An 11,174-nucleotide genomic window follows, 5' to 3' on the forward strand; every position below is an offset into this window, starting at 1 on the left:
GCAAAGGGGAAAAATCAGGACAACTGTAACAGCATAATCAATAAAATATAATTTATAAAAGAAAGTGGAGGGAAAGTAGGGAGGAGGAAAGAAGACAGGAAAGGAGAGAGCATTAGAAAGAAGGCACATTGGAGCAAGGGAAAGACACATTGAAGATAAGGAAGCAGAAAGGACTTAAGGAAAAAGGTGCTTAATAAACTGAGCAAGAATAAAGTAGAGAAGCCATAGTGCCATATCTTTGTTTTGAAGGGATATTATTGTCTTTTTTTTTTTTTTTAACTTCTGGAGCTCTGTGGTCAGCAATCTTAATCCTCCTCATTAATTGATTGCAATGAACAAAAGGCTTTTGTGAGTATACAGGGAAATACATGAACAGTATGCTTTATTTGAACGAAGAATGAATGAATGAATGAATGAGGCACTTAATGATGGTATAAGTATTTATAATTCCTTAATCATTGTACCAGCCCCTTATTTTTAACCCAACATTAATAAGAAAAAAAGGAACATTTCTAGTATTTATTCACAGGTAGCATGCTTTCAGCAGTACACACAGAGGAAATACAGGTCTCTCAACCTGCTGATTTGGCCTCCATCTGTCTGAGTCTCCGACTGATGGAGGGCCTAGGACACTGGGGACACTTCACATACACTCCTGTTTGGGGTAACCGATTCTGTGTTCACAGAGTGTGTTCACAGACAGCTCCCCAAACTGCTTACACCTGCGGGACCTGCTTAGGGTTTTGGAGGCCATGTGATTCTTCTTACTTTTCCAGGTGAAGCTCCCTTCTCCACTGTCTTAGGAAGCCCCTTTGGTGAGTTTTCAGCAAGTAGGTGCACTGGACAAGGCCCAGAGCAGTGGTTCATATGCTGACAGAGCCCAGGACTCAACTGAGAAATCCCCATGGTCACATTTCCTGATTAGATGGAGACCAGTTCTGCCCAGTGTTCCTCTGACACAGGAGTTAAAATAAGAACAAGTTTCTATTTGTCTTGGCAATCACTTAACTCTCTGAATACCCAGATGAAAGGAAAGTGGGCCATTCTATTTTCGCTTGAGTATGGAAATGCAGTTGTCTTTGCCCTAATTAGTATTATAACTGATTTTGAGAGAATCCACATTGAGGTTCATTAGTAATTATAATAACGGATATGATTATTGAATATCCACATCATGTACACTTTAAACAGAGTGACTCATATTTACACTAACTCTACAAAGTCCATGGTAGTATACATAGGAAGTATTCTCGAAGTGAGAACTAAATAAACCCACAGCTGTGTGATGTATGTGCTTTTCACCATCCTTTACCATGTCCCATTCCCCACCTGGTGTGTTCTCAGCCTTGTAATATGAAGGGTCAGCTTTGGCAAAATCAGGAAGCTGGCACACTTGTCTTAGACATGCTGAACATTCTACTCTTTGCTCTTCCCCAATTCAGAACATTCTCTTCCCCTATTTCAGATACCTAATACCCTCTCTTCGATACTATTGTTCTGCAAATGGTCTGTTTCTCTCAGTTAAGTATAGTTACGTGTAGATTTATATTCACATATTTTCTTTCCCAGTGGGTCTCTGTGTCATAATGCTTATCTCTAATGAATTGAATGGCTTTTCCCCATAGCTACAGTTTCAGGGCACTAATGAAGTTAGCAGAAGAGTTGTGTGGGGACAGATGGGTGGGGGTGTTGTAATCAGGTGGGTTCTCCCAAGTGCCTGTGGGTGGCAGATACCTGTCAGTCCTGCCCTCAGAATAGGCCTTGTTGGGAGATTTCACATTTGGTGACTGTGCCCACATAGTTTCACAGGGCAGCACTGGATGCAACAGACTTTTTTCTCCCCTCCTCTCACATTTTATCACAATCATATGCTCAGAGAAAAGCCAGCAGTAACACCCAAAATACATGGTCACATGACAGAGAGGAGTGGGGAAGACAGGAAGGAAAAATGTGAGGGAGAGAGGGAGGGAGGAAGGGAGGGAACTGAATATAAAAATTAACAGCAGCCTAGACTAACACCTACAAGCAGCTGTGTGTTAGGCAGATTTCTTTAGACTGTCTTCAGAGGGATATCTCTGCTTCCAAAGGTAGATAGTTAAAAATAATATACATCATGGGTGGTATTTTGGCATTTCCCTTCACTTTCTTTCTATCTTCAATATTACTGTTGTTATCCTTTAAAAATCAATTCAGCTGATCTAGTGAACAGATGGCATTAATCAACCCCCAAGAATATGCACAAAAGCAATTAGAAATTTAGAGACACAGAATTTATGCCAGCAAATCAAACACCAGTGAGAGCAAGTCAATGTGGCCCACCCAGTTCCCCTTGTTTCTGTTACCATTGAGCAATCATGGACGGTTGCCCCCTGTTCACCCCCTACCAGAGGTGGAGTGAGAACCAGGACATGAAGGTTTAATTACACATCATTTAATGACTGGTTCTCACTCTGCTGACAAAAAACAGCATAATTTACAGACTAGAAGATGCATCAAGTTGATGAATATAGACAGTGTATGCTCTATTGTGTCATGCAAGTATAAAATATACCACACTGAGAACATGGTCATTTGGTATTCCCAGAGAAAATCTTCATTTCAGAGAATGGAGCACCTTTTCTAGCATCTATAGCTCTCATTTGTCAAAAACAATGGGAGCAGGTGTAGAATATATTTTAACCACAAATCTGTGCCTTATGTGAGTGTACTAGCTCATGTATTTCTGTTTTAAATTTACTTGGCCATTATTTTCTTTCTGATTATTTGTAACCTTTGAAGATTCTGAAACTTCCTTATTTAGATCTTTATTAATTATTATCTGAGTTATTGTAATAATCTCTGAACTGGTTTTCTTTCTGTTAGTCTTGGCTCATTCTAGTCTATTTTTCACAGTGAATTTTTAAAAACAGAAATCTGATTATGTATATCTAATTACATGTATAAAATCTTTCAATGACTCTCCATAGCTTTAACAGTAAAAATAAGAGAGCCCCATGCTTGCCTGTAGTTTCTTCTTCTATTCCTATGCCTCTGAGCCACTCCTACAGATAGTTCCAATAATATACTGCAATCTCATGCTTTCACACAGAAAGCCTGTGATGATCTCTCTGCATTTCTCCAGCTAGTGAAAGTGAAGTCTGACTTTAAGTCTTGAGTTAATTTTTATTTTTCCCAGAGAGCTTGCCTTGATGCCCCAGTCAGTATGAAATTCTCTTTTGTGCCTTACATTACACATTGATTACCTTTTTCATAGCATTTATCATTTTAACCTGTTTAAAAATTTATTTTTCTGGCAGCCCACGTTCAAAGTTCCTTGAGGTCATGCACTATATCTTCTTAGTCATCGTTACTTCTCCAGATTTATTTTCGAAAAACAAACAAAATAGGAGTTTTGGAAAGATAATCTTTAGCTGGGACTCAGTTCTTCAAAAAGTTTTTCAAATGAGTAACATGCACAAACCATTAACACTTAAATCTTCTCCCAGCCACTGGATAAAATGGCACTGGATACTCAGTAATGTTATCAGGGTAACATTGTAGGTTTGTAATTAAAAAAAGATCTTTCCAGTGATTTACCACTAAAACCCAATTAAATAGAACCTAAACTTTTCTATTTATACTGAACCCTGGCCTATGACGACAAATTCTTATATATTTGTAAACCTACAGTCTGCATAGGAAATATTCATTAAAGCTGCAAAAGCAAGTTAATAAAAATTCAGATTGATTTATTTACACTGGGTTAAGATTTTATATCAATTAGGTAGATTACATTAACTTAGTACCATCCACTATCATCAACAAAACTAGTGCCCTACAGAAATGAGATAGGGCAGTCAAGATTTGATGGGGCATGGGTAGGATGGACAGGGAGAAAGAATACACTGGAAGTATGGAATTATGTCTGAGCCTGGTGGTACACCAAAAAGTGGAGAACTCTCATCGGCTGGGGCCATAAGAGGGCCCAGAGTTTTGAGAGAGAGAAAGGGGTGCCAAGGATGGGCCAGGTGGGAAAATAATTTTGTATCAGAATTTTGGGATGGAATTTTAAAAACCTTCCTTCCAGTTCAGGAATGGCTCCTGGAAAAAAAAAATGAATGTTTTTAATATTCTACGTAAAAGTAATTAGGGTCTTATGGACAATGTTTTGGTTGTGGACCTTGGTTGTGGGTACTAACATGTCATCCTTAAGTCATTGGCACTGGAGTGCCTCTTCATGCAATGCCTCAAGTCCTGGAAGAAAGCACCGCTCCCCCAGCCCTGTTGGGAACATTCAAGGATTGACATCTGCATAAAGAGCTCATCAAAGGTGTGACACCATTTCTATAATCTCTGCTGTTCACTTGTGACAAGAGAAGAACCCCCGGGGTAGGGGTAAGTGACAAGCAGTGGATACCAGGTTTCTTTGGGGGATAATGAAAATGTTCTACAATTGATGGTGGTGATAGCTGCACAACTCTGATTATACTAGAAACTATTTGATTGTACCTGTTAAATTGTATGATATGTGTATTATATCTCAATAAAGCTATAACATATATTTAAAGTCACTAAAAACATATCTAAGGGGACCAAAGAAGAGAAGAGAGTGAGGCATCTCTGGAATTTATCCTCTGATTCTCTGGCAAACATCAATAACTATGCACCAGAAAAACCAAAGACAAATTGCAGGAAACTTCCTGTCATCCAAGTTGAGAGGGGAATAATTATGAAACTTTTCAAGAAGCATAGATTAAAATGATTTAAAAATGAAAAAATAATAGCTCAAACTTTGTACTGAGATGAGAGGAATACAACAGCTTTCTCACTTAGGATCCAACACTTGACACATTGGTAGAACCATGTCAGCAATGAGGTTACGAAAATGTACAGTGTATACGAGTGCAGACCCATTTACCAGTTCTCATGTTCAACTCAATGATCTTACTGTCTGCTCTTTCTTATAGCAGCCCACATGCTAATAACTTTTTGGGAACTCCAAAACAACTAGTAATACGTGTTTAAGAAATAAACATTAAACAAATAAATTTAAGTAGATTTTAGCTACAGAACCACAGAAATATTTTTACTTAGAAATAAAAATTATTAATTGGAGACCATTCATTTATTATCTCACCCATTCATTTGTCCAATGTTTTAGTTATTGAATATAGACATTCAAATAAAATATAATAAACAGAGAACTTGCCACTTAATCAGGGAGACAAAGTTTATAAGAAGCGCTACAGAAATATAATAGTAATATATAAGTGCAGTTGACCCAGCTTGGGAAAAGTGTGTGTCTGTGTGTGTGTATGTGTGTGTGTGTGTGTGTGTGTGTGTAGAGTTGGGACAAAGTGTGAGAAGATAAAAAACCGGGAAAGGGTATTCTAAACTAAGTAGACAATATAATAATAAATGATGCAAGGAGATACGAGAAAACATGGCTTGTTTGTAGAGTGTGAAGGAGTTCCATAAGGTTAAAAATTAGGTGATAGGGAAGGAGTGGTCAAGATGTAATTTAGTACTAGGCAGTACTAGATCAGGACCAGCCTTGTACTTGGAAAAGGAACTTATTATACCTGCTATTTAATTAATATGTTTGCTCTGACATCTATAAACTGACAGAATGGTGCCAATAAGGATACCTTTCATGATATTTGTCTGTGTGTGTGTGTGTGTGTGTGGTCACAAGTCTTTATCAAGACTATGCCCATTTTCTTATGAAGTTTTTATGGAAACTTTTTTTAAAATTAAAGCATCTGGTGCATGTCAGATGTGAAACTCCTTATCTTTGACTGTTGTGATGTTTGGCCTCTTGTATCAGATATAGATTGCAAATGTTTGGTTGTTTCTTTAAGGTATGACCTAGGAGTTTACACTGGGGAAAACAGTGACCTCCATGGCCTTTGCCAAGGATAAAGCTACAAAGACTGATCATAGGGATCCCAAGGCAACTTCCCACAGTTTCTCACTCAGATCCTAAGTTCATAGGAATTAATTTCATATCTGCAAAGAGTGTGGCTTTTGGAAATAGGTAGATATAGTCTCAGATCCTGATTTATTTAATTTAGCTTTATGATCCTGGGAAAATTATCTTCTATTAACCTTAAATTTACTCATCAGTAAAGTGAATTTCATAATAAAGTCTACATAGTAGTGTTGCCTGGCCAAATTATGTGATTTAACATATGAAGTGAGAGGCACAAAGTGCACAGCAGTTAGTAGGAATTAAACCTTATTATGTTGTTGCTGTTATAAATAAAATTGCTTAACAAATTTGAGTACCATCATCCCAGAAGTATACAAATGGAATGACTGGTAGGCAACATTAACAGTTAAAGATAAAAAATGCATTATGATGAGATAGATCCTTAATAATTTGGTCAAACTCCTCCTTCATTTAATACACCAAGAACATTAGGATAAGTCAATAATTTTTACAAGGACACCAGCCAGACAGTGTCAGAGGTTTGATGAATGAAGACAGCTTCCCTTATGAATTAAAAATGTCATTATTGGCTCTAAATAAGTACACCAAAGTTTCAAAATAATGTACTACTGAAAGACTAACTATTCTGGCCTTTCAGGTAACTAGACTTCCTACCACCCCTGCTTTCCTACATAACAAGAATAATTAGGTCCTGCATAAAAGCCATATTTCAGCAGATTTCTGACATATAAGCTAAAGGGCTTTGGATCACCTACTAAAAGTTTTTAGAAACATTTCAAACAGTATCACATTACTTTGTTTTGTAAAAACTGGCACTGAAAAATAAAGCAATGTAGTAAAGGAAAATTGGATCCCACTAAAGAAAAAAAAAAAGGCAACGGCAAGAGGAGCAGAGAAAAATGAAAACTTGTAATTTAGAGAACATTAATTCATTATATGAAGAATAAGGGGGGAGGGGATATTGTTCTTATGGGAATAAAGTTTCTCATAATTCTACACCCTTGTGTGAAAATTGTTAGTCTAGTTTTTCCTTTACATTTTCCATAGCGGAAACAGGAATCTGGTTTGGCTGGGGGTGGGGGATAAGGAGGGCTATGTTAAGAGAAATGAAAGAGAATTCATATGGTAGATTGTCAAAACTAAGCATATTCAACCACTGGAAAATTTTTAGGACTCTTCTAAATAGCATTATATACTTCCTTTACTTTTGCTGACTATAAATACCACAAAATATACCACTAACACTTTCCTGTTGAAAGAAATCAGCCTGATCTTTGTGTATCTATATAACATTATTATTGATTGGGTTTGTGCATAAACTTCAGATGACTGAAGCTATAATGCACCTCTTTATTTGAAAATCTCTATGAATATGATTGGCATCCTTATCTATTTCAGATAAAGTTCTGTAATGAAAGGGCTAGAATGAAGAGGGTTTTTTTTGTTTGTTTTTTATTTTTCTCTCAAATCTATTATCTGTGTGAACCTAATATGGAACAATAAACAGATAAGATGCTTGAAGATTATTTGAACTGACTCACCAGTGAAAATTAGGCTCTTTATAATCATATAACGTCTGATTATTGTTAAAAAAATAAAGTGAATAATGACCCTATTAGTGTCCTGTGCATTCCTCTTATCTTCTTAATGAAAGTTCTTCCATTATAACATTATTTCAGCATACCTAATATTTGAAGAATCTGTTCAGTAAAATATTAAGCAGCTGTTCAGTATGGAAGTAGACACATATTTCAATTGCTATTTTATACCCAAGCATGTGAGCACAGGAAGGTTGCATAACCTGATGGGCATTTGACATCTTAGTTGTGGCATAACTAGGACTAGATCTCCATAGCATTTCAAACTCCTGGTTTCATTTTAATCAACAATCAAGTCACATTGTTTCTGCTTGTGTCAAAAGAATTGATATTATATGTAATGTAAAAGGGTTTTTCATTTAACACTGGCTTATCATACCTTCATTTGAAATTAAATAATTCCCTTAGGGTAAATCCAAAGAAAGTGTTATAGCAATTTAATATCCTGAAAATCTGGAGTGGGAGAATTTCCAGAGTTTTATTACTGGTTGGTAATTATATTCTCTGCAAAAGTTCATAATATCTATACTGTAACTGGCCTTCTAACCTGTCTTTATTTTAATGTTGTTTAATTAGAAATGTTTAAATTCTATAGTTGGGTAAGCATTTTTTTTTCATGCAGATAAATGTCTAAGTTTTGTAAGATTATGAGAAAATTAAACACACACACACACACACACCCCCCCACACTACACATCTCACATACAACAATAACAACAAATTGAAAGAATGAAAACAAAAGTTGATTTTACTTGATTAAAGTTCACAAGCATACTGATACCATGGAGCATCTTAGATAACTAATCCAATTCAAGGCTACTGTCACAATGGCATGAAATATTTCAAAATATACGAAGAATAAACTTCAAAAATTTTTCTCTAAATAATTGATAAACTTGTACAAATTGACTGTTCCTCAATTTATGCATATGAATGTTAATAGATCATAATAGATGGGAGATCAAAGCCCTATATTTAGTGGGTGAAGAGTGTAGACAATAGATGCATAGAAGAACTGTGGAATGTTCTTTATTTTATTTTTCCTTAGAGGTTCTACATCACAGGTTCTGAAGACTAGAAAGATCTACTGAGTTCAGAAGTAATTTTCTCATGCTAGTTTATTGTTCATTGACTTAATACATTTTGTTGGGCATAATAAAAACATTTAACATTATTCTTTAAGAACATTGACCTCAAAATATTTAGCAAACGGGGTGCATTCAATAGAAATATTTATTGGAAATAAGGAAATGAAACTGTCAGCAGCGAAATATTAAAACTTATTATCATAAAGTTTCATTTTAAATTTCAGAATCAGCTTTATTGCTGCTTTAGTTATAATACGTATGAGCCTTAAATCCATACCATAGATGTTTTATAATTATTATAACATTAATCATAATTCAATTAATTTACAGAAAATATTCAACAATTTATGTTTCCTTGCTCTTAAGAAAATGTACTACATAAGAAAGCCCAAATCCTATTCCTATAGAGTATGTTCTATCTATTTCACACTTATTCCTCACTCCATCTTTGTATATCTTCAGAATATTCAGTATCTTCAGATAGGTAAATGTGCTAAAGGAAAACTGCTTTTCTCTGCCATACCTTAGCATCATTAGGACAATACTGACCTCTAGTGTTGTTATAGGAGGTATGAGACTAGCTCAACACCATGCCTAACTCCCACTTACTGAAGGACTTAAGATGCATTTCTTTTTCCCCTAAAGCACCATGGGGAACATTTCAGTTAAGAGAAGAAAAAGGAGGAGGAGAAGAAGCAGGAATACATCAGGGAAGAGGAAAAGAAAAGCCAAATTCTAGCTTGTCCTTACCTGTTCTCTGAAATAATTTCCAAACTAAGGGTCTTAGGATCCTCCCTTTTAGGGAGGTTGATCTCTTCAGCACTACTTTAGAATCCAAACTTTAATAAAACCTTCATAAGCCATTGCCACTAACTAAAGATTCTGAATCTCTATAATTCCCAATCCGAGAGAAACATTGGTTCTGTTTTGGATAGTTTTCAGTAAATAACAATTGCCTAATTCTCTTCTCTTGAGGTATAACTGTGGGTTGAATATCTCATTCAAGGCCTTCTCAGACCTAAGAAAGTGGGAAGAGAAGCAGAGGGACTCATAGAAATGGGTTGCCTTACTACCTTTTTCTAGCAGTTTTGGTTCTGATTACAACAAACAGTATTAAAATGTGCCATTATGAGGTTCCAGTGGGGTTAACAGATAGGGGAGTGAGCCCAGAAACTTGAGGGACCCTGGTAAACCATCTTTGGAAAAATACAGAGGGCTTAATCGCATTCTTTCTCATTTAGGAGTTTCCAGAGCTGAAAAACTTCCCTTTCTCTGCCTAGAGAGGCAGTTGAGCAATTGAGCTTAAACCTCTGATGGTTCTAACGATTTATTCAAGTTTGACGAACTGAGTTCTTTAAATACACAGTGCAGGTGGTCGATCCCCAGGTGTCCAGCCTTCCTGCCTATTAAATTAAATGCTCTGCAGTTGCCGAGGTTAGAGCTTGGAAAACAGAGTGTACATTTAGTGCACACTCATTATGTGTTCTTTGGCACAAAGATTTTGGAGGTGGGGTTTGCATCAAAGCCCTTCCTTCTGTTACAGGGACAGCCATTGACCTTATGGTTTGACTACACTGGGCCATGACTCTTAGGCCAAAACTCCCAATTCTGTTAAACCCATGCCCATTGGTTGCATGACACCCCAACTGGAGCCTTTTGCCTAGCAGAAAGCGGAGAGCCCTGTATTGTGAGGCGGTGGGCATACTGCAAACCCTAGGCAGCAGCGTTCAGAGATGAGCTGCGGTCACCCAGTGTGGTGGCTGGGAGAATCTGAATCCCTGGAGCTCAGCCCCAGGCGGCGCAGACAATCTCAGCCAGAGGCCTTCTAGGGAAAAGCCCTGTCTTGGATCACACAGGCACCGAATACGGAGCTAGAGGAAGGCTAAGGGAAAAGACCTCTCCCTTCTCCCCTGAACTTTGAGATTGGGGAGAGGGCAGAAAATCCAGCGGTGCTGGATCACTGGAGCTCTGCTAACTTTTGGGATGGTTAGAGTGATGGAACCACCACACTAACCAGCATCTTTTCCGTTTTCATCTGCTCAGAGGAGATGCACTTGAACACGCCTATCTTTCCAAATCCTAACGTTTCCCACCGCACTTACCCACCCTCAGCTCCTGATTGATACTTACAATTTGTCGCTGTTAATCCTAAATGCCACCAGCCGGAGAACAGTAAAGTAAAAACGCTGATCAGCTGTGGTACAGAATCCATTTCCCCTGAGTAAGCGGTCTCTTCTAATCGAATCCTAAATTCGCAGGCGACCGCCGCGGCTCCTTCTTGCGTGTCTCTTCTCGGCACCGCCGACCCCTTCCCACCCACCCCCTCGGAGAGGCACTGGCTACTTCACTCCATCCCGCGCCCAGACGCCCTACCTAACCGTAGCCAGTCTTCTCCGAGCTGAGTCTGGAGCTACAGTCCCCACGGCTGCCGCTGGCGGTGCTCGCCGGCCTCGCTGCCTCTTCCTCCTCTCCCCCTCCGTAAAGATGCAAATCTGAACCCAACAGGCAACCGCAGGCGCCCTCTCGGTGGATACCAGAGCAGGAATCGACACCCGG

General features: G+C 37.9%; 1 protein-coding gene across 2 annotated transcripts in view; it reads right to left on the reverse strand.

Moving 5' to 3' along the window:
- Positions 1–10,830, reverse strand: part of CNTNAP5 (contactin associated protein family member 5) — a 1,056,232-nt gene extending 1,045,402 nt beyond the window's left edge. For both annotated transcript variants that reach the window (XM_054575031.1, XM_054575030.1), the window contains exon 1: positions 10,749–10,830. In XM_054575031.1, coding sequence (XP_054431006.1) covers positions 10,749–10,830 — 82 coding nt within the window. The remainder of the gene's footprint in view (positions 1–10,748) is intronic.
- Positions 10,831–11,174: the final 344 nt, after the last annotated feature.

This window comes from Pteronotus mesoamericanus, unplaced genomic scaffold (assembly GCF_021234165.1).
Source record: "Pteronotus mesoamericanus isolate MK-2021 breed Mesoamerican mustached bat unplaced genomic scaffold, CSHL_Meso_final contig_27, whole genome shotgun sequence".
Taxonomy (NCBI): Eukaryota; Metazoa; Chordata; class Mammalia; order Chiroptera; family Mormoopidae; genus Pteronotus; species Pteronotus mesoamericanus.